General features: G+C 55.3%; 1 protein-coding gene across 1 annotated transcript in view; it reads right to left on the bottom strand.

Moving 5' to 3' along the window:
* Positions 1 to 11,789: 11,789 nt before the first annotated feature.
* LOC144944701 (V-set and transmembrane domain-containing protein 2B-like) overlaps positions 11,790 to 24,873 on the bottom strand; it is a 44,490-nt gene continuing 31,406 nt past the window's right edge. The window contains exons 4-6 of the mRNA XM_078873075.1: positions 24,724 to 24,738; positions 19,968 to 20,192; positions 11,790 to 11,900 (exon numbers count right to left, since the gene is read on the bottom strand). Coding sequence (XP_078729201.1) covers positions 11,790 to 11,900; positions 19,968 to 20,192; positions 24,724 to 24,738 — 351 coding nt within the window. The remainder of the gene's footprint in view (positions 11,901 to 19,967; positions 20,193 to 24,723; positions 24,739 to 24,873) is intronic.

Below are 24,873 nucleotides of genomic sequence, written 5' to 3'. Positions count from 1 at the left end.
TTTTAATATTTAAAATTAAATTTTTTAAAAGAATTATTCTGCCAACATAGATAATATCATTTTTTTTAATAGACGCGGCAACGTGGGAACGAACACGCCCCCACACTCCCACAGAGGCCCCCACACACTAACACAGATGTGCGCACACCTCATTTCAAAGGAAAGAGGGCATGAAAGAAGAGTAATCAAGATCATAAAAACTCCCCGAATTTCACACAGGAGGAACAAGGGAGGGGGGAATGGCAGGCAGAGGGTCGAAATGACACCCTCTCGTAAAAAAAAAAGACACTTCGTCCGGGCCACGGGCCCCACCAAACAGATCCTCACCGGGGCTCCGGCCTCCATCTCTCTCACCGGGGCTCAGGCCCCCCATCTCATCTCGTCGCCAACAACGAAGGAGCTCTTCCGTCATCCAAAATGACGATGTTCGCGGGGTAGCGACGTGCATTGACAAGCTGAGGTCTGCACCACCTAAGAAGAATTACTACACTGAGCCGCCGAGCTGCGAGTGAAACGGATGGAGATTCCAGCTATCACTCTCGAGCCAACAACTTCAACCCAACGTCAATACCAGCAACGAACGAAAGCATCGTTCATCGCCAGAGCGACAACCAACGAGAACCGACTCGTCATCCAGCAGTGGAGAGAAAGAGCGAGCCACCGCGCCGTCAGCTACAAGAGCGCGCCACCGCGCCGTCAGCTACCGAGAACGCGACACCGCGCCGTCAGCTACAAAGAACGCGCCACCGCGCCATCAGCTACCGAGGGCCGCCAAGCGCCGCCAAGCGCCGCCGCTCACCTCCCTGCGGAGAAAGTCGCGGCTGCAACCCGCACGGGCGAGAGGAATCTGCGAACCAGGGTCGTATCACCTCCCCCACTCACAACCTCCAGGAAGCACATACACACACACGCACACACCTACTTCCCGCGGGGCATGCAAGAATTTATCCAAGAGACAATCCACCTCTCTCACAATGGGACCAACCCTAGACAATCATCAGAAGACTAATTATAAAGTTTGAACACCAGCTGGCCGTAAGGAATCGTGGCCCTCTGAGTAATTAAGAATCCGTCGGTTATAAGAGGGTGAAGTTTTTTTTCTTGTTTTTTTTTGTTTCTCTTATCGCATAAACGACCAATAGATTCGTCGATGCAAACTAAAACCCTCGAAATCCTCATTGCGAATCGACCGTGCACAAAGAGAGAAAATCTTGTCAAACCAGTTTTCTTTGTCATAGAGTCTCGCCGAAGAATTAATTAAAACAGAGCCAGATTTGCTCGCCACACACACACGCCCTCCCACACCATTATATCAAACAATCCGTTAAAAGGATATTATACTTGCCGACGAATCTATTGACATATACTTTCGCCTCTGGGATACAATAAGTGCTTTTTCTTACCGCAAAATGAAGTGTGTCATGCTTGGTTTCAAACTCGGCCAGTCGCCGATTGTGACCGATACCAAAACAAACTAATGAGATGCCTGTTTGTTAGGAGGGTTTTTAGTTATTCAATTTAGTTAAATGCATAGTTTCGCAAATGCATAAGTGTTTATTCATTCATTTTAGTCAAATGCATAGTCTCGTAATTGCATAAGGATTTTAGTTATTCATATTAATCGAATGCATAGTATCGCAAATGCATAAGAGTTTGGTTATTCATGAATTATTGACGCATGTTTGACCTGCATGATAGAATGTCACATGCTTGTTAGAATAAAATTGCTTAACACCAACTGTTCGAGTGCTTCTTTCCAAGTCCATGCAAAACTATCTTATTTTTGATAACTGTATCCTGTGATGAGATATGAAAATGGAGACCGAAATATCATAACACACACTAGGATAATCGGTAAACGTTTAATCATTGATCATCGTGTTATCCTGATTGACATAACTCTGGATAAACGAAGCTGAGCCTAATTACCACAACTGCTCACATTAACATCATCGCAAGCATCCGCATAAAATATCTCCGTGATTATCATAATTTATGCATATAATCACATGCATTATCATAATTTATGCATATTAATACACACATTAACATAATTAATGCGATTTGCGCATTTTTCGGAAAATTATTAAATTTTATTATTTTCATCAAAATTTCATAACCCGACACATACAACAGCACATTCGGGCGTTCTCCGACTGTGCCCGGCGGAATCCGCCTAAACACCCATATGTTCCACCAGTGCAGTCCATACAGGTGTCACGGATTAACGAATTAGTGGCGTTGGATATTTTGGGACCCTTTCCGCCGTCCGCTCGGGGTAACAAATTTTTGTTGATTGGGGTGGAATATCTTTCCCGCTGGCCGATGGCCTGGCCCTTAGCCAACCAGTCAGCAGCGTCTATCATGAAGGCGTTCCTGTTCGGATACGTAATGGACAAAGGGGCAACGGAAAGGTTGCTTACGGACCAAGGGCGAAATTTTTCTTCCAAACTGTTGGCCGAGGTATGCGCTGCGCTGGGGACCAAGAAGGTTCGGACGTCTCCCTACCATCCGCAAACGGATGGGATGGTTGAACGTCTTAATCGGACCCTGTCGACGATGCTCTGTCAGACGGTTAGCGAAAAGTAGGCTGATTGTGATTTGCATATCCCTGGGGTGCTCTCCGCATACCGGATGACGCCACATGCGTCGACGGGATACTCGCCTTTCTTTTTGATGTACGGCCGCGAGAATGTGCCGCCAGTGGACGTGCAACTGAGCACGGGGGTGAAGGGTCCTGTTAAGCCTCTCCCTGACTATATTCGGGACACCAATCGTCGCGTGGCAGAGGCGCGGGAGGCGGCCCGATTGGCTACGGCCAAGACCCAGGCCCGGAACGAACGTTATGCACGACGCTCGCATCGTGAGTCCCCCTGGTGGGTGGGGGACATGGCCTGGCTGCACTGCCCGCAGGTACCGGTGGGGACCTCCCCTAAGTTGCATAGGCCGTGGCAGGAGCCGGTTGTACTTATTGAGGTTCCTAGTCCGCAGTCCGCGCGTGTTCGGTTCGGATCGCGGCGCTGGTACGTTCATACGTCCCGATTGAAACTCTACGTGGCCCCGCGGACGGATGCGTCATCTCCTAATATTGCCTTGCCGGTGTCTGTCGCGACCGACGCGCCACTGATTTTGCCTGTTCAACCTGCAAGCGCACCTGTCGTGCCTCCTGTAGACGGACCGGCTGTGATCCTGCCGGACACGGTGATTCCTGCTCCGGGTGGGCCGACCACGGCGACGGGGACACTTGACCCCGCTGCCCCTACAACCCCGCCGCGTGCGCAGTTGCAGGAGGGCCCGACGACGGGCCTCTTTGAGGAACGGGACACTGGGATTGACGGGCCTCCGACAGCGGCGGGCGGTTCCAGTCCTGCCGCTCATAAAACCCTGTCAAGGTCACGGTCCGCGCGGGGGGGCGGCCCCGTGCGGGACGGGCCGGCGACCCGCACGCATTCTAAATCCCTTCCCTTTCGTTAATTGTTGTTGTTCTAATCTCCGTTTGTCTTGTGATGCCTGAGTGTCATGTTGTTGCTCGCAATATTGTTGTTCTATTGCAGCCGAGGACGGCTGGCTTTTTCATCAGGGGGGGGGGGGGGTCATGTAATGCGAGCAAGAACAGGGTGGTTGCTGGCCTCCGCGCCGCTCACACGCGCCGGGGTATTGAGAGGCGGAGCGTGTGGGAGGAGCCACTGCTCACCTCGCTCCAATGGGAGCGGGGTGAGCGGGGGGGCGGAGACGGGGGCAGGATGGGAAGGTGGAGTCTGGGTCACATGAGAGAGGGGGATATAGGGAGAAAGCTGGAAGAGGCCAGGAAAGAGAAGAGAGTGAGAACACGGGGGGAGCCACGCTGGCGGTTGGAGTAGAAGTGGCGCCATTTGCCACGTGGTCAGGGGTCCTACGCGCACCGTCGCCTAGCGGGCGCGTGGGCAGCCAGGCCAGGAGAGTGTGCGGGGTCGCACGGAGATAGCGACAGGCCAGCAGAGAGTGCGGGGTACCCGTAGGGGCGGTGTGGCCAGCAGCGGGTGTGGAGGAGCACACGGAGGGAGCCAGGAGAACACGGCGTGGCAAGAGCCGCACGGAGCGTGCGCGGGGCGCACAGCAGAGACGGCGCGGGTCTGAGCAAGGACCAGCGGGTGCGAGACAAGAACCCAAATAAAGGACCAACGGAGACCGACATCGTGTGAAGGAGTCCTTTATTACACAAGCATGGTGACGCGTAAATAAGCATGTGAACACACGGGTGTGTCCCCTTGGCAGCGTGGAACGCTGGTTGATGACGGGAGATGAAGGCGGTGACGTCTCTCTGTGTCTCTCTCACCCCGCGTGTCTCTCCCCGTGTCTCTCTCTCCTCGTGTCTCTCTCTCCCCGTGTCTCTCTCTCCGTGTGTCTCACCCCGTGTGTCTCCCCGTGTGTCTCACCCCGTGTGTCTCTCCCCGTGTCTCTCACCCCGTGTGTCTCTCATCCCGTGTCTCTCCCCATGTCTCTCTCCCCGTGTCTCTCTCCCCGTGTCTCTCTCCCCGTGTGTCTCTCCCCATGTCTCTCTCCCCGTGTCTCTCTCCCCGTGTCTCTCTCCCCGTGTGACTCACCCCGTGTGTCTCCAGGCCATACGCAGGCTGCTGGTCTTCACCGTCACTCTGCTGGCGAACCTCTCTCGCGAGCCAGAGAACCGCGTTTGCTTCCGCCAGAGCAACGCGGTGCCCGTGATGCAGGAGCTTCTCAAGAAGGACAACACGGAGGTCAGAATGTCTGCCCTGCTGGTCATCGCCCACGTGCTGGAGGAGAGCGACTGCGACCCCTTGGGAGAGACGAGTAAGCAACTCTCACCGCACCGCGCACGGACCGCTCCTCGCCTGCGGGACTCGGCACTCGCTGGCCCGCCACTCGCCTCCCTCGTGCGGCTTTAGTCAGACGAGGGCTGTAGACGTCACCGTGTCCGCATTAAAGAAGACGGCGACACGCGGCACACGGGAGTCTAAAGAAGAAGATCCCCCGCATAGCCCTCAACAGACTTCGATTTAAAGCTTTCGTGACTGCAGGGATTCATCTTCTTGGTTCTTTCGGTAAAGTCACGTAGAATTGAAATAATCAAATAATAAAAATAAAACATCATAAAATAATTCTCACGACGTTTCGGCCACAACGCAAGCAGCCGTCCTCAGGTGGAGAACAGGTCTGTCGAGAAGACAGAGTCTGAATGACACACTCCAGGCTTGGAGCGCCTATTTAAGCTGGGTTGGAGGGGGAAGGAGCGCCTTGACAAAATAATTTGCATATCAAGATGAATTTAGCATATTTATGGGAAATGCAGATATGCGATTAGTACTACTTGTGAAATGCGTAGGAGGTTTGGCGGGCGGCTTAAAGTCATTATGCCCGTGCATTATGCAAGTTTAGCAGCATCAAAGGGAGGGGATAGGGGTAACATTAATAAAGGGAAGGAATGTTAATAGTATGTCGCTGCAGTAACTAAACAACCACGTAAACAACTAAAGTATAAACTACATAGTATCATCAGTATACTAAATATACTCTCCAATAAGCTGAGCTACTAACAGTAAGTAATACATAACAATTCTATGACGCAAAAAATATAATATGCTTCCAGCTAAACTTTAATCTCTTACATCACACGGGTATACCCCGTACTATATACTGCCAAAGACAAACCCAACATTAAATTATATACTGTATATCACACTGCTGTATATTCACTATACAATTACGATACTATATATTACTTTGTACATTGTATTAAACATTACAATGTTATACTATTTATTATTATACAATCCGCTATACACTGTACCATTGACCGTCGCGTGAAAGATACTAAGAGGAAGCAACGAAATATGTCAATGGGATAGTAGTAAAAGGAGACTTGCAGCGGAAGGAGACTTGCAGCGGAGCAAAGAATCCATTCCCTGCGGAGAATACAAGATGTATAGTCAATGCCAGTGAGTGGAACGGGGTCTGAAAGTCACCGTAAACGTGAACACAATAATAAATATCTTCTTGGTTCTTTCGGTAAAGTCACGTAGAAGGGAAGTAATAAAATAATAAAAATAAAACATAATAAAACAATTCTCACGACGTTTCGGCCACAACGCAAGCAGCCGTCCTCAGGCGAAGCATGAGACATTATCAAGCTAGGAGCTTATATAGGTGTAGCGAGGAGGAGCGCCTTAACAAAAGAATGTGCATATGAAGAGAAATTTAGCATACCAATGGGCAACGTGTAGGAGGTGGGCGGAGGGGTTTCAAAGTCCCATTATGCCCATGCATTATGCAGGATCAACAGCACCACGGGGGGGCGCAAGTAACAGCGTTAATAAAGGAAAGGAATGTTAATGATATGTAGCTGCATTTACCAAACAACCACGTAGAAAACCAAAGTAAAAACTACATAAAAACTAAAATATAAACTGATACTTACTATACTCTACAATAAGCTGAGTTACTAACAACAAATAATAAATTACAATTCTACGTCGTAAGAAGTATAAAATATACTTCCATCTAAACTTTATTCTCTTAGCATATACAGTACTATATACTGCCATAGATAAACCCAACGTTAAATTATATACTGTATTGCTGTAAACCACCTTATACTTTATACATTTTAATATAACACTATGTATTATTCAACTCACCCTAATGTGTATCGAAATGGTTTATTACGTCCTTCCAATGATTGCTAAGCCTGAATCCATCTTCTCGGTTAAAATTGTCTCTGTGTTTGTATATGTGGATCGCCTTATGGAAGAGGTACGTAGACGACACTTTTGTCATCTGGCCACATGGCCGGCCTGCTCTAGACCAATTTCTCGACCACATCAATTCCATACACCCAGCCATCAGATTCACCATGGAAGTCGAAAATGATGGCAAGCTACCCTTTTTGGATGTCCTAATCAAAAGGAGACCTGATGGTTCAATGAGCCACTCTGTCTACAGGAAAGCCACCCACACGGATGCTTATCTAAAACCGTATTCCCACCACCATCCATCCCAGAAGAATTCCCTCATCAAGACTCTATATCATAGAGCCCAATGCATCTCCGACCATGAACACATTTCCAGTGAACTCAAACACGTACGCCAAGCTCTTAAGGCTAATGGTTACTCCGACTACACAATCCGCAAAGCCATCACTCCAACCATCAAGAAGGATCCTGTTGAGGACCCTTTCAAGACCATCACCTTACCCTACATTGCTGGGGTCACAAAAAAGATCTCCAAAATCCTGATTAAACACAAGATCCAGGTCCGATTCAACACAGTACATAAAATCCGTGATCTGGTACCGTCTGTAAAAGATGTGATTCCAGACATACAGTACCCTGGCGTCTACAAACTAAGTTGCCTCTGTGGTAGCAGTTACATTGGGGAAACCAAACGACACGTCTCAGACCGCATTCGTGAACATAAAGCTGATCTAAAACACGGTAGGACAAACACCTCAGCCGTGGCAGACCACTGTTACAATTCAGTGGGCTCACATGACATTGACTTCTCCAAGACGGAGGTTCTCTGCAAGCCATCTGGCTATCATGAGAGATTCGTTCATGAGGCGATCCACATATACAAACACAGAGACAATTTTAACCGAGAAGATGGATTCAGGCTTAGCAATCATTGGAAGGACGTAATAAACCATTTCGATACACATTAGGGTGAGTTGAATAATACATAGTGTTATATTAAAATGTATAAAGTATAAGGTGGTTTACAGCAATACAGTATATAATTTAACGTTGGGTTTATCTATGGCAGTATATAGTACTGTATATGCTAAGAGAATAAAGTTTAGATGGAAGTATATTTTATACTTCTTACGACGTAGAATTGTAATTTATTATTTGGTTCGTGGCCGCATACCGGTAGCGAAATGTTGAGCTCCTGAGACAGCTCCAGCATACGGGAAAGGATGAGAGGATCCAAATGATCGGCCGTTGCGTCGGGATAAGCAGCCATGGCCAGCGCCATCAACGCCCCCCGATAAGCCAAAGGCGACACCTCCGATCCTCGGCGACGCGACATAAATTTTCTCGTGGCGTCGGCGGGTCGTAAAATTCCGCCATCTCTGCGAACGCATCTCGCAGCGTCTTCTTCTTGGACGCAGGGATGGAGCGGAAGACCCCCAGAGAAACATCATCAAGCAGTGTAGGTAGTGCTCCCAGTGCCTCTGCCTCCGTCCAATGCACGGATCTAAAGGCCGACTCGAAGCGCCACGTAAAAGCACTCCAATCGCCCCCGGCGGTAAATTCTTTAATCTGTGGAAGGCGATGTCCGCGGTGGCAGGCTTGCGCCGCGGGTGTCTCCGACTTCGTTTCCCGCGCTCCACCCGTCGCAGGCAAAATGGCGTCCAGCGGCCGCATGGTGGCAGGCGCGCCCAAAATGGCGCCCAACGGCTCCGGTGTAGCCGCCCCGCCCAAAACGTCGGCCTCTTCCCGTGTGGCAGGAGCAATGGCGGACGCCGATTCGTGTGTAGGACCTTTATCCGCGGCGTCAAGCTGATCCGCTATCTGGCGACCCACGGCTGGTGAGGACGCCACCGCGGTCACCAGACTCAGCAGAATGGCGCCTAACGACTCGATCTGCTCCGCCATTAGCCGCCATCCGTCCTTCGTCGCTGAGGTGGTCGCATCTTCTCCCAGTCGACGCTGAGAGGCGTCGAGGAGAGCAGTAGCAGCAGGCGGCAGAGGAGCTGTAGCCCCCAACAGATCATCTTCGTCCATCTCGGCCTCTTCCTCTGATGGAGGCTCGGGCGGGTTCTTATTTCTGAGGTGCTTGGACATCTTGACAATCGTCCAAACGGTCGCAGAAGAGCTTCTGACACCAATGTAATAAACCTTCTCGAGACGGCTTCCAGAATCAGTCCTTTTATTTTCCAACTTCCACAGTTACACACACACACTCCCCGTTGCTGACAGACAATGGACAGCGGGCAGACTCCCAGCTAAGTCCCCACCGCGCACGTGGCACCCAGAGCCCCGTACGCGCGTGACTCCTGCTCTTTTCGTTCCCAGGTCTGCTCTCGACTCCTCTGTCTCTCCCCCTCTTAATCCCTGGGTCACGTGGTACCCCTAAGCCAATCCTCCGTAGTCAGCGTTGACCGTTCCAGATGGTTCCCCGTCAATCCCGGGACCACGCCTCTGATCCGGCTTCCCATTAGCTGAGGCCCCGATCGACCAGGCCAATCACCCCTGCTAACATGCCGTGATCACGTCGAGGCCATGCTCCCTGGCTCACCCCTTATTGGCTACAAAGCGGGACCGGCAAGCCAATCCCCACGTGAGCCCTACATGGCTCTTATTACACTATTAACATTCCTTCCCTTTAGTAATGTTACCCCTATCCCCTCCCTTTGATGCTGCTAATCCTGCATGGTGCATGGGCATAATGACTTTAAACCGCCCGCCAAACCTCCTACGCATTTCACAAGTAGTACTAATCGCATATCTGCTATTCCCATAAATATGCTAAATTCATCTTGATATGCAAATTATTTTGTCAAGGCGCTCTTCCCCCCTCCATCCCAGCTTAAATAGTCGCTCCAAGCCTGGGGTGTGTCATTCAGACTCTGTCTTCTCGACAGACCTGTTCTCCACCTGAGGACGGCTGCTTGCGTTGTGGCCGAAACGTCGTGAGAATTATTTTATTATGTTTTATTTTTATTATTTTATAATATCCATTCTACGTGACTTTACCGAAAGAACCAAGAAGACCTCAACAGACTGTTGGGCCAAGTGCTATTGACGATCAGCTGTGAATACTGGCGTGGCATAGGAGGAGGTGGATGGGCGCGGTGCTGGGGTATGGATCTGGGTATAAATAATGTTAATGTTACAATATAAGGCCCCACTGAGCGATGTGGACATTGTTTAGAAGCCACGTGGCCACCACAAATGACAACTCAACCAAGTGGCTCATCACATGGACATTTCTAGCAGCCAAACACTGTAACATGGTCTTGTGGGAACCTGAATCGAGGCGTCTGTCGTATCGATTCTGCTCACAGTTGATCCGACAGCCACGTTAGTGTCGATTCATCGAGGGTTAATCACCTCGTCGATTCATTCTGTGATACATGGATCGACTAATCCCATTGGTTAGTTTTGCTTCCCGCAGAACGTGTGTTTACAGCAGATGATGGTTAATGTTACACAAGCTGTGACAGAATGCACTGATGAGTACATCACTGACTGCGTGTTTAACACGTAGGCTTACTGCGTATTTGTTTATGTTAGCAATAACAGTTATTTTTACTTATTGGTTCTTTCGGTAAAGTCACGTAGAAGGGAAATAATAAAAATATTAAACAATAAAAAATCTCACGACGTTTCGACTACAACACAAGCAATCATCATCAGGTGTGAAATCCACAGCAAGAAAATTTGAAAAAAGCGCCACTTTTTTAAATGCTACCGGGTCGGGCCCCACGAGCCACTTAAAAAACGAGCCACTTTTTCAAATGCTCTTGCTGTGGATTTCACACCTGATGATGATTGATTGTGTTGCAGTCAAAACGTCGTGATAATTTTTATTGTTTTATATTTTTATTATTTTATTATTTCCCTTCTATGTAACTTTACCGAAAGAACCAAGAATATGAATCCCTGCAGTCACGAAAGCTTTAAATCGAAATTTATTTTTACTTGTTAAATGCTTTAATACATTTATCATGAGCAAAGTATCATTATTAAGGCTATTACTGATACTCCAATGAAGCCCTCATATATATTGTTCATAGGGAAGTGAGTGTGTGGTAACGCATCTCCATTGGAACCATGTGATAGCGACCTCCCATAGCGCTGTTTCGTATAGAGCTCACTTTACCTAGAACGCATCCTGAGCGCTCTAGGAGGTATGCCTGTAGTTTAAACTCAATAGAGCATAGCAAGCACAACAGCTGTACACACATAACACCACGCGTACACACATAGTCATAGCAATAGCTGTACACACATAGCACCACGCGTACACACAGAGTCATAGCAATAGCTGTACACACACAGCACCACGCGTACACACAGAGTCATAGCAATAGCTGTACACACACAGCACCACGCGTACACACAGAGTCATAGCAATAGCTGTTAAACCACACGCTTGTATCTCGTTCCCCACACTCACAATGTCACAATTATATAATCACACACGTGGGTGATTTTCGAATGTCAAATTTGGACCGCAACCCGACTCTTGCGATTACATCACAGGATCTTTAACGGTGAAGTAGACAGGGCATATTATTCCGGTTATTACACCGCAGTAATAACCAGGGCGGCCGCTGGATTTGAACCGTGAACCTCCGCACTAAGCGGCGAAGGCGCCACCGCTGGGCTGTGTGGGTGTGGGTGACACGGGACACGTGGTGGCTGAGGAGTGATGGTCACTGGATGTCTCGTTTCAGACTCTACTAACGAGCTGCTCCAGACCATCAGTCGGCCCACCGTGTTCGGCCGATACAAGTTGGTGGGTGAGATCAATTACCAGAGCGAGGAGCTGCTGGAGTCTCTGGCCATGCTGTCCGTGTGCTGGCCGGTGCGCAGGAAGGTGAGCACTCGCACCGCACCACCCACGAGGCACCGCACCACCCACGAGGCACCAGCCGAGTCGGCCCTGGGCGCCGTGCCGGGAGTCACGCGCCGCCATCGTCGCTTCGCCATCGGGACGTCGTCGCGGGTCGGTCGACGTCGTGAATCTGTCGCTTCGGAGCCGCTTCCCGCTTGCGCCGAGGTTCACCGTCGCTCCTCGCGGCTTCCGCGCCGCTTCTCTCGTCAGATCTACGAGGCGGGTGCCGTGGCTCCGCTGGTGCAGAGCCTGAGGCAGGGCCGCTCCGTGGAGAAGCTCCACGCAGTGACGACGCTCAGCAGACTCAGCCGCGACCCCGGCACCTGCTCCCAGATGAGGCAGGGTGAGGAGCAGGAGCAGGAGGAGGGCGGCTCTCCGTATACACACACACACACACTACATGTACTATACACACACTATATGTACTATATACACACACACACTTTATATATATATACACTGCATATACTAACTATACCTGCCTATGTCAACTATTATTTCATGCTAATCTCTCATATTAACATCGCCACTTCCGTGCCCTTTAATTTCTCACATTAACATCACTAGCCCCGGCCACTTCTTTATGACCCTTGGGCTACACCCATTTCAAACCCTCTACAACAGTCTGCATCAGCAGCAGGCCACGTGCTTTCACACCTGATGACGGACGCTTGTGTTGCGCCCGAAACGTCGTGATTTATTTTATACACACACACAGGTACGTGTACACACACACAGGTGTACACACACACAGGTGTATACACACACACACAGGTACGTGTACACACACACACAGGTGTATATGTAGTGGTGGTATTGACGTGCGCCGACTGTGACAGTGATGGATCACGGGGCGGCGCGGGGTGCGGGGTTGGGCACGCGTTGTGGGCGTGGTGTGGACGCGCGCGCCGGGAGTGACAGATGACGAGGCGGCGCGGAGTGAGTGGTGAGGCACGATGAGATGTGGGAAAAGAGGATCGTAGCCAGCGCCCGGCGATTGGTCGAATAAGCGGGTGCTCGCAGCGACGTCCGCAGGTGGGGTATAAAGGGGGACGCGCGAGAGCACCCGGGGAGAGTTACCCAGTTGAAGACCCGAAGACGGAGCTGAAGACCTAGTGAAGCCGAGTAGCTCAGTGGCGTTAGTCGCCGAGTAGCTAAGTGGATGTTGGTCATCCGAGTAGCTCAGTGGCGTTAGTCGCCGAGTAGCTAAGTGGATGTTGGTCATCCGAGTAGCTCAGTGGGCGTTAGTCGCCAAGTAGCTAAGTGGGTGTTTGTCACCCGAGTACTAAGTGGATGTTGGTCATCCGAGTAGCTCAGTGGCGTTAGTCGCCAAGTAGCTAAGTGGGTGTTTGTCACCCGAGTACTAAGTGGATGTTGGTCATCCGAGTAGCTCAGTGGCGTTAGTCGCCAAGTAGCTAAGAGGATGTTGGTCATCCGAGTAGCTCAGTGGGCGTTAGTCGCCAAGTAGCTAAGTGGGTGTTTGTCACCCGAGTACTAAGTGGATGTTGGTCATCCGAGTAACTCAGTGGGCGTTAGTCGCCAAGTAGCTAAGTGGGTGTTTGTCACCCGAGATACAAAGTAGGTGTTAGTCACCTGTAACCAAGTTTGATATAATAAAGAGTGTGTTACCCGTGAAGTCGTCTCCCGTGGAGTTACTACATTACAACTGGCGTCAGAAGTAAACCTGTCTTCAAGAAGTATGGACACAAGGAAGACTACCCGTACCCACGAGCGAGGTCGGGATGACGACGGCGTACCGGGGACACCAACCTCGGGAGGAGAGGACGAGGAGTGGCCGCCGATGCAGCACCTCGCGGTGATGGCCGACGCTCTGCTTGCCTCCGACACCAGCCTCCAAGACGCACACTCCCGGTTGGCGGAGTTGCTGCTCGCCGCCGCTGCAATCTTGGCCGAGATCTCCGTTCCAGCGGGCGGGAAAACGGCTGCGGGGTTGGAGGAAGGAGCGAGGCTGGCGGGATCCCGCCAAACGGCGCTTCGCGCCGAAAGCCTGGAAGTTCCCGCCGTTTTTGAGGGGCCGCCATTGATTGGCGGGAAAGACGGACGCCACGTGGCCGGACACCTCCGCGCAGCGCAGCCCACGTCATCAGCGCGCGCCGGAGCCCTCCATTTTGCGCCTGACAACCGAGCTGACATTTTACACAACTCCAGCGGAGCGCGGGAAAATCTCTCCGACGTCGACGACGATCGGGTCCTCCAGCAAAGATTGCCCGCGCTGTCGGCGTTCAAGGCGGATGGGGGCGACTGGGGAGCCTTCCAACGAAGGTTCCTCGCTCATCAGGAGATGTCGGGGTGGTCCGACACCACTGCCCTGCGTGCGTTGCCAGCGATGCTTGACGACGACGCGCTTGCAGCCTTCACATCTGCTGCAAGGTCGTCCCGCTCTACGCTCCAGGCCGCACTACACCTGATGGCGAAGGTGTTCGGGCCGCCCTCCACGTGCCGCCACCAGTTCTACGATCGGCGGAAGGTGGCTGGGGAAACGACGCTAGCCTACCGCACGGCACTGCTCGCCTTGGCGGACGCGGCTTTTCCCCGCATGGATAAGGAGGGGAAGGACGCCATGGTGACGGAGCAGCTGCTGGTGTTGGCCCACGAGTTGGGGGTCCCCATCAACGTGGCAGACGAGATGGAGATCTGCTCCCTGGCGATCGCCACGAGCATTCACGCGTACGAGGTCCTCAAACGCAAGCCGGGGGTCGTCTGCAAATGGCCGGGGAATGTGGCACTGGCCGCCACGATCGCCGAACCTCAGCCAGCTGCGGTGCAGGAGCGGGGCTTCGCTGCATCGTGTCCGGGGGAGTGGAGAACGGGAGGTCGTTCGCCCACACGTTCGCCCCGCAAGCTGGAGCAACCGAAACCTACGACTTCCGTCGTCTGCTACAACTGCGGCCTTCGGGGTCACGTCGCAGCCGGGTGCCGGGCCCCGCGTCCGCGCGCCGCAGGACCACGTCGGGACGACGACCAGGGCCACAAGTCATCCCAACAAAACCCGGCAAGTCGCGGCACCTCACACGTTCGGTCCACAAACACGGCACATTCGGGTCGCCGCTTCGCGGTGGGGGGTTCGCGGCTGGGTGCCGGGGGTTCAATTCGGCGAGGGGGGTCCGTACGCGGCCCGCAAGCAGTCGAGTGGTCCGAATTGGCCCACAGGATCGTGGCTGCGTCAGCCGGGTCGTCCGTGGTAACGGGGTTCATTGACGGGGTTGAGGTCCGGGTGCTTGTTGACACGGGTGCGTCGGCCACCATCATCTCGGACCTTATTTATAACATTCTTCCCGTCCAAAGTAGACCCCTTCTGCCGGTAGACGTGCCATTTTATGCGGCGAATGGGGGATCCCTGGGGATCATCGGCCAGATTCGGGCGACTATTTGCATTGGGGACATTAAATCAGCGGGCCCTATTTTTGTATCATCATCGCTGGCCGTTCCCTGTTTGCTAGGTACGGACTTTTTGTCAAAAATGCCCATCAAAATTCTTATTGATCAGGCCTGCATAGAGCTTCCGTCAGGTCGGCGGGTTGCCTTCTTGTCGAGCCCTATCAAAGTGCGCACGGTTTGTGCGACGGTGCAGGCGCTGGCGACTCACACTGTACGGGTACCCCCGGGATCGCAAATGTTAGTACCCCTTCGGTTCAGGAAGCCACTCGAGGTGGGTGCGGAGGCACAGGGGGTGCTGTTGGGGCCGTCAAACAGAGCCAGTAAGGGCCTCGACTTAGCGGTTGCTCAAACCGTGGTGAGAGGGGACAGTGAGCCGTTCGTAATGGTCCTGAATACGGGGTCGCGGCCGGCCGTAATTGCGCAGGGAACGGTGCTGGCTCACGCCGCGCCGCTGCCCGTTGAGGAACGGCTCGTGGCTCAAGCAGATTTTACTGTCGAGTCGCATCCTCAAAGTGATGAGGGGACTGAGTGGTTGGACTCGCTGTGTGCGGGTTCTGATAACTTGTCCGGGGTGCAATTGGGAGCATTGAGGGGTTTGCTCATCGAGTTTGCTGACGTGTTCAGCAAACATAAGTACGATATCGGCTGCACTGACCTGTTGCGCCACCACATAGCTACAGGGGACGCGGCCCCTATTCGTCAGAATCCCTTCCGGCTCAGCCCGGCCGAGAAGGAACATGTGCAATCGGCGGTTAATGATATGTTGGCGGCCGATATCATTTCGCCCTCTTCTAGTCCGTGGGGTGCTCCTATTGTCCTAGTAAAGAAACAGGACGGGTCCTTGCGGTTTTGTGTCGATTTCCGCCGCTTAAACAAAATCTCGATGGCGGATGCGTATCCGCTCCCCAGGATGGATGAGTCGCTGGATGCCTTGGCGGGAGCGCAGTTTTTTTCCACACTCGATCTGCTTTCTGGATTTTGGCAATTGCCACTCGATAACGAGTCTAAACCTAAAACTGCTTTCCGGACACCTGGGGGCCTTTTTGAATTCAACCGTTTGCCCATGGGCTTACATTCCGCTCCCGCCACGTTCCAGAGACTCATGGAATTGGTTTTGTCGGGCCTCCAATGGGATACCTGTTTGATTTATCTTGACGATATTATCGTCTTTAGTCGGACTTTCGAGGAGCACCTCCAGCGACTGAGAGCGGTGTTCCTCAGGATGCGTTCCGCTAAGCTAAAATTTAAACCGGCTAAATGTTTTCTGCTTCGGGAATCGGTCAGGTATTTGGGCCATATCGTGAGTCGTTCAGGGATCTCGACGGACCCTGCTAAGACGCATTGCGTCAGCTCATGGCCAACGCCAACCTCGGTCACGGAGGTTCGTAGTTTCATTGGTTTTGCCTCCTATTACCGTCGTTTTGTCAAGCAATTTGCCACCATAGCCAAGCCCCTGCACGCTTTGACGGCTAAGGGTGTGAGGTTTCACTGGGGGGCAGAGGAGGAGGATGCGTTCTGCTCCCTCCGTGACGCTTTGGTGCAGGCTCCCCCCTTGTGTTACCCCGATTTCACACAACCGTTTTTGCTTGACACGGACGCCAGCAATACGGGTATCGGGGGGGTGCTCTCACAGTTGGTCGGGGGGGTTGAACGGGTGGTCGCCTACGGTAGTAGGGTTCTTTCCCCCGCAGAACAACGCTATTGCGTGACTCGTCGTGAATTGTTAGCCATTGTGTTTTTTACACAGCAATTCAGGCCGTATCTTTACGGCCGTCATTTTACGGTCCGGACGGACCATGCGGCTCTACAATACGCTATGCGCGTGGCGCAGCCATCGGGCCAATTGTCCCGATGGTTGGAGGTCCTTCAAGACTACCAATTCACGACGATTTACCGCAAGGGGTTGCGGCACTCAAACGCGGACGCCTTGTCGCGGTTGCCGCCGTGCACGGACTGCACATGTTTGTTGGGATCAGCGCGGTGCAAACCCCCGGTCGCCGGCACCCCGGGAGTTGCGCTCGCCGCCACTGACACCCCGGGAGAGGACGCCCCCACGGGGAGGGATTCGCTGTTGTCGTTGCCCCTCATTGAGTGGGGCCGCCTCCAGATGTCCGACAGCTCCCTACTTACGCTGCGTCGGAAAGTTGGCGCTCCCGAAGAAGGGGAGGCGCGGGTCGGTTCCTGGGTGTGCAGACAGGGCCTTTTGATGAGGTGGGACAACATGTCCCGGCGTCACGTGCTCGTTGTGCCTGTTGCTATGCGGGGTAGGGTTGTTCTGGCAGCTCATGAACGGCTCATGCATCTGGGTTTTCACAAAACGCTCGCCCTAATCCAGCGAGACTATTATTGGCCGGGGATGGGTAACGACGTGGCGAATATTCTTAAGGGATGCGTAGGGTGCGCAAAAAGGAAACCGCCACCATTGGCAGCTAATCCACCGCTGCAATCCATTCAGGTTTCGCGTATAAACGAATTGGTAGCGTTGGACATCTTGGGGCCCTTTCCGGTTACACCAAGGGGAAATAGGTTCCTGCTGGTTGGCGTGGAATACTTCACCCGATGGCCTATGGCATGGCCGCTCGCCAACCAGTCGGCTGCGGCGGTGGCGGACGCCTTTGTCCAGGGTTATGTGTTGGGCAAGGGCGCCCCCGAACGCTTGCTGACGGATCAAGGGAAGAATTTTTCGAGCGTTTTGTTGCGCGAGGTGTGCGACCTGTTGGGTACAAAGAAAGTGCGTACTTCCCCCTACCACCCGCAGACTGACGGGATGGTTGAGCGTCTGAACAGGACGATTACGTCTATGTTGTGCCAACAGGTCTGCGACGATCAGGTTGATTGGGACTTACAGGTGCCGGGGGTACTCGCGGCCTATCGAATGGCCCCTCATGCGGCGACGGGGTTTTCCCCATTTTTTCTTATGTATGGGCGGGAGGCCGATCCGGCCATGGACGTCCAACTGGGGATTTCCCAGCCACGTGCAAAATCTAAATTGGCAGACCACATCAAATTTAATATCGCCAAATTGACTGAAGCGCGGGAGGCGGCAAGGTTGAATTCGCGGTCGCGGCAAATTGCAAACGAGAAATTGCATGAGCGGAGGGTGCATACGCATGATTGGAAACCAGGCGATAAGGCCTGGCTGCATTGTCCACATGCACCGTTGGCTACGTCCCCCAAGTTGTTGAGACCTTGGAGGGGACCGGTGGAAATTGTGCGGGTTGCACGACCCCAGAGTATACAGATTAAATGGGGGAAAGGCCGTTGGTATGTGCACCCCTCCCGACTGAAGCCCTATGCGGCACCGTGTGACCCCGTTCTGTGCCGTGACGACCGGGCGTGTGATGTGACCGTCGACTCGGGGAGGGAGGTGTCGCAGGCTGCTCCTCACGTGTCTCCACCTGACCCACCCCCAGGTGCCTCGGGCTTGACGGCTGCTGACCGTCGAGAGCCTGAACCCCGGGGCACGCACGAGTCCTCGATGCCTGGCCGATGTCTTCCTGAACCGCCGGCACCACCGGACGTTCAACCGCGTCTGGTGCCGTACGACGGACCGGCAAGGCGGACTCGGGCTAGGTCTCAACAATTTTCATGAGGACGGTTTTTTTGTGCTCTACACCGAGCTCGCCCGGTGTTCCCCTCTGCCGGGGTAATGTCCCGTTGTAGGGACGCTCGGAAGAAAAGGGGACACTGCACGAGTCGAAAGAAAAAAAAAAATTTTCCATTTATTTTTTTTGTATACACATTGCTATTGTCACTCGCCGGTTTGTATATATTGTTCTATTGTCGCGGTGGCATTGGTTGAGGGTTGCGGATGGTGGTGTTCGCGTCGTGTTGTGTTGTTAGCTTAGTTGTTGTTCTTGTTGTTGTGTTGTGTTACGGGGCACACAGGGAGGGTTTGTATATTTTTGTAGCAGCCGGGGCGGCTGCGAGCTATGTGGTAGGGGGTGATGTAGTGGTGGTATTGACGTGCGCCGACTGTGACAGTGATGGATCACGGGGCGGCGCGGGGTGCGGGGTTGGGCACGCGTTGTGAGCGTGGTGTGGACGCGCGCGCCGGGAGTGACAGATGACGAGGCGGCGCGGAGTGAGTGGTGAGGCACGATGAGATGTGGGAAAAGAGGATCGTAGCCAGCGCCCGGCGATTGGTTGAATAAGCGGGTGCTCGCAGCGACGTCCGCAGGTGGGGTATAAAGGGGGACGCGCGAGAGCACCCGGGGAGAGTTACCCAGTTGAAGACCCGAAGACGGAGCTGAAGACCTAGTGAAGCCGAGTAGCTCAGTGGCGTTAGTCGCCGAGTAGCTAAGTGGATGTTGGTCATCCGAGTAGCTCAGTGGCGTTAGTCGCCGAGTAGCTAAGTGGATGTTGGTCATCCGAGTAGCTCAGTGGGCGTTAGTCGCCAAGTAGCTAAGTGGGTGTTTGTCACCCGAGTACTAAGTGGATGTTGGTCATCCGAGTAGCTCAGTGGCGTTAGTCGCCAAGTAGCTAAGTGGGTGTTTGTCACCCGAGTACTAAGTGGATGTTGGTCATCCGAGTAGCTCAGTGGCGTTAGTCGCCAAGTAGCTAAGAGGATGTTGGTCATCCGAGTAGCTCAGTGGGCGTTAGTCGCCAAGTAGCTAAGTGGGTGTTTGTCACCCGAGTACTAAGTGGATGTTGGTCATCCGAGTAACTCAGTGGGCGTTAGTCGCCAAGTAGCTAAGTGGGTGTTTGTCACCCGAGATACAAAGTAGGTGTTAGTCACCTGTAACCAAGTTTGATAAAATAAAGAGTGTGTTACCCGTGAAGTCGTCTCCCGTGGAGTTACTACATTACATATACACACACACACAGGTACGTGTACACACACACACAGGTGTACACACACACAGGTGTATACACACACACACAGGTACGTGTACACACACACACACAGGTGTACACACACACAGGTGTACACACACACACAGGTACGTGTACACACACACAGGTGTACACACACACAGCTACACACTCACCTGCGAGTCGCGTCGCGGCTGCGCGCTGCTGCTGCTGCCGCTACTGCTGCTGCTGCTGCTACTGCTGCTGCTGCTGCCCACGTGCAGAGTGGCGCGCGCTTTGTGCTCCTGGGCGCGCGCGCCGCTGCGGTCGCTGACTCGGCACTCGTAGAGGCCCGCGTCGCGCGGACCCACGTGGGCCAGCCGGAGCGTGTTGTTGATGTCACTGCCAATCACTCGCACCGTCTACACGGGGTGGGGACACGTGGTGGGGACACGTAGTGAGACGGGGGAGACACGGGGGAGACACGGGGAGACACGGGGGAGACACGGGGAGACACGGGGGAGGCACGGGGGAGACACGGGGAGACACGGGGGAGACACGGGGAGACACGGGGAGACACGGGGAGACACGGGGGAGACACGGGGAGACACGGGGAGACACGGGGGAGACACGGGGGAGACACAGGGAGACACGGGGAGACACGGGGGAGACACGGGGAGACACGGGGGAGGCACGGGGAGACACGGGGGAGACACGGGGAGACACGGGGAGACACGGGGGGCACGGGGAGACACGGGGGAGACACGGGGAGACACGGGGAGACACGGGGGAGGCACGGGGAGACACGGGGGAGACACGGGGAGACACGGGGAGACACGGGGGAGACACGGGGAGACACGGGTGAGGCACGGGGAGACACGGGGGAGGCACGGGGGAGACACGGGGAGACACGGGGGAGACACGGGGAGACACGGGGAGACACGGGGAGACACGGGGGAGACACGGGGGAGACACGGGGAGACACGGGGGAGACACGGGGAGACACGGGGGAGACACGGGGAGACACGGGGAGACACGGGGGAGGCACGGGGGAGACACGGGGAGACACGGGGGAGACACGGGGAGACACGGGGTAGACGCGGGGGAGACACGGGGGAGACACGGGGAGACACGGGGAGACACGGGGGAGACACGGGGGAGACACAGGGAGACACGGGGGAGACACGGGGAGACACGGGGGAGACGCAGGGAGACACGGGGGAGGCACGGGGAGACACGGGGGAGACACGGGGAGACACGGGGAGACACGGGGAGACACGGGGGAGGCACGGGGAGACACGGGGAGACACGGGGGAGACACGGGGAGACACGGGGAGACACGGGGGAGACACGGGGGAGGCACGGGGGAGACACGGGGAGACACGGGGGAGACACGGGGAGACACGGGGAGACACGGGGAGACACGGGGGAGACACGGGGAGACACGGGGGAGACACGGGGAGACACGGGGGAGACACGGGGAGACACGGGGAGACACGGGGGAGGCACGGGGGAGACACGGGGAGACACGGGGGAGACACGGGGAGACACGGGGGAGACACGGGGAGACACGGGGTAGACGCGGGGGAGACAAGGGGGAGGCACGGGGAGGCACGGGGAGACACGGGGAGACACGGGGAGACACGGGGGAGACGCAGGGAGACACGGGGGAGACACGGGGAGACACGGGGGAGACACAGGGAGACACGGGGGAGACACGGGGAGACACGGGGGAGACGCAGGGAGACACGGGGGAGGCACGGGGAGACACGGGGGAGACACAGGGAGACACGGGGGAGACGCGGGGAGACACGGGGGAGACACGGGGAGACACGGGGGAGGCACGGGGAGACACGGGGGAGACACGGGGAGACACGGGGGAGGCACGGGGAGACACGGGGGAGACACGGGGGAGACACGGGGAGACACGGGGGAGGCACGGGGAGACACGGGGGAGACACGGGGAGACACGGGGGAGGCACGGGGGAGGGACGGGGAGACACGGGGGAGGCACGGGGAGACATGGGGGAGGCACGGGGAGACATGGGGAGACACGGGGAGACACGGGGGAGACGCGGGGAGACACGGGGGAGGCACGGGGAGACACGGGGGAGACACGGGGAGACACGGGGGAGACACGGGGAGACACGGGGGAGACACGGGGAGACACGGGGGAGGCACGGGGAGACACGGGGGAGGCACGGGGAGACACGGGGGAGACACGGGGAGACACGGGGGAGACACGGGGAGACACGGGGGAGGCACGGGGAGACACGGGGGAGGCACGGGGAGACACGGGGGAGGCACGGGGAGACACGGGGGAGGCACGGGGAGACACGGGGGAGGCGCGGGGAGACACGGGGGAGACGCAGGGAGACACGGGGGAGACATGGGGAGACACGGGGGAGACACGGGGAGACACGGGGAGACACGGGGGAGGCACGGGGAGACACGGGGGAGACGCAGGGAGACACTGGGGAGGCACGGGGGAGACACGGGGGAGACACGGGGAGACACGGGGAGACACGGGGAGACACGGGGAGACACGGGGGAGACACGGGGAGACACGGGGGAGACACGGGGGAGACACGGGGAGACACGGGGGAGACACTGGGGAGACACGGGGAGACACGGGGGAGACACGGGGGAGACACGGGGAGACACGGGGAGACACGGGGAGACACGGGGGAGGCACGGGGAGACACGGGGAGACACGGGGAGACGCAGGGAGACACGGGGGAGACACGGGGAGACACGGGGGAGGCACGGGGAGACACGGGGGAGGCACGGGGAGACACGGGGGAGGCACGGGGGAGACACGGGGAGACACGGGGGAGGCACGGGGAGACACGGGGGAGACACGGGGGAGGCACGGGGAGACACGGGGGAGACACGGGGAGACACGGGGGAGGCACGGGGGAGACACGGGGAGACACGGGGGAGGCACGGGGAGACATGGGGGAGACACGGCGAGACACGGGGAGACACGGGGGAGACGCAGGGAGACACGGGGGAGACACGGCGAGACACGGGGGAGGCACGGGGAGACACGGGGGAGACACGGGGAGACACGGGGGAGGCACGGGGGAGACACGGGGAGACACGGGGGAGACACGGGGGAGGCACGGGGAGACACGGGGGAGGCACGGGGAGACACGGGGAGACACGGGGAGACGCAGGGAGACACGGGGGAGACACGGGGAGACACGGGGGAGGCACGGGGAGACACGGGGGAGGCACGGGGAGACACGGGGGAGGCACGGGGAGACACGGGGGAGACACGGGGGAGGCACGGGGAGACACGGGGGAGGCACGGGGAGACACGGGGGAGACACGGGGGAGGCACGGGGAGACACGGGGGAGACACGGGGAGACACGGGGGAGGCACGGGGGAGACACGGGGAGACACGGGGGAGGCACGGGGAGACATGGGGGAGACACGGCGAGACACGGGGAGACACGGGGGAGACGCAGGGAGACACGGGGGAGACACGGCGAGACACGGGGGAGGCACGGGGAGACACGGGGGAGACACGGGGAGACACGGGGGAGGCACGGGGGAGACACGGGGAGACACGGGGGAGACACGGGGGAGGCACGGGGAGACACGGGGGAGGCACGGGGAGACATGGGGGAGACACGGCGAGACACGGGGGAGACACGGCGAGACACGGGGGAGGCACGGGGAGACACGGGGGAGACGCAGGGAGACACGGGGGAGACACGGCGAGACACGGGGGAGGCACGGGGAGACACGGGGGAGGCACGGGGATACAGCTGCAGCAAGCTGCTACTGTCACTCGCAATCGCCCTCATCATCACCACCATCAACACCATCATCACCATCACCACCATCATCATCATCACCACCACCACCATCAACACCACCATCTTCATCACCACCACCATCACCACCATCATCATCATCACCACCACTATCAACACCATCATCATCACCACCACCATCAACACCACCATCTTCATCACCACCACCATCACCACCATCATCATCATCACCACCACTATCAACACCATCATCATCACCACCACCATCACCACCATCATCATCATCACCACCACCATCATCATCATCACCACCACCATTAACACCATCATCATCATCACCACCACCATCATCATCATCACCACCACCATTAACACCATCATCATCATCACCACCACCATCATCATCATCATCACCACCATCACCACCACCATCATCACCACCACCACCACCACCATCACCACCATCATCATCACCACCACCACCATCAACACCACCATCCCCACCACCACCACCATCATCATCACCACTACCACCATCAACACCATCATCATCATCATCACCACCATCATCATCATCCCCACCACCACCACCATCATCATCACCACTACCACCATCAACACCATCATCATCATCATCACCACCATCATCATCATCCCCACCACCACCACCATCATCATCACCACTACCACCACCACCATCGGCACACAAGACCTCGGTTGGCACGGGTTGGCGGCTAAGCACTGTGCGAACAAGTCCCAGCACGCGTCAAACACACAGTGCCGGACGAAGCGAGTGCGGGGCCTGTAGCATATGATGTTATAAAGGGGCCCTAAATAAAAAAGTAAATATTAAAACACATACATTTTTACCTTGCACAGTAAAGCAATTGTACTTTTTCATTTGCTTCACAGCCAGATAATACGACGGATCGCTAACCTTAAACACCCGGTCGTTCTTCATAAAAGTCGAAGGCGGTATAGTACTATAGTGATAGAGCAAGTGCAGAATCACTGAACCGGAGTTGATAGCGTGGAAAGCATTTAGCGCGGGGCGCCCTTGAAAGTGTGGCACCGCGTAGCATTTGTAGCTACTTGTGCCGCTAAGATAATCCGGCACCGCAAAACCCCCAAAGACTCAAGACGGGCAGGCAGAAGAGACGAACTTACGCTGATTTTCGTAGCCTCCACATGTTTTTCGACATCCGGAGGCGAAAAAAACCCGACAAAAAACAAACAAACAACAACAAGAGTTTCGATTTAAAGCTTTCGTGACTGCAGGGATTCATCTTCTTGGTTCTTTCGGTAAAGTCACGTAGA

This window comes from Lampetra fluviatilis, chromosome 1, assembly GCF_964198595.1.
Source record: "Lampetra fluviatilis chromosome 1, kcLamFluv1.1, whole genome shotgun sequence".
In the NCBI taxonomy this organism is placed as follows: Eukaryota; Metazoa; Chordata; class Hyperoartia; order Petromyzontiformes; family Petromyzontidae; genus Lampetra; species Lampetra fluviatilis.
Note: the sequence above shows the minus strand (reverse complement) of the source record. Positions and strands in the feature narration are given on the sequence as shown.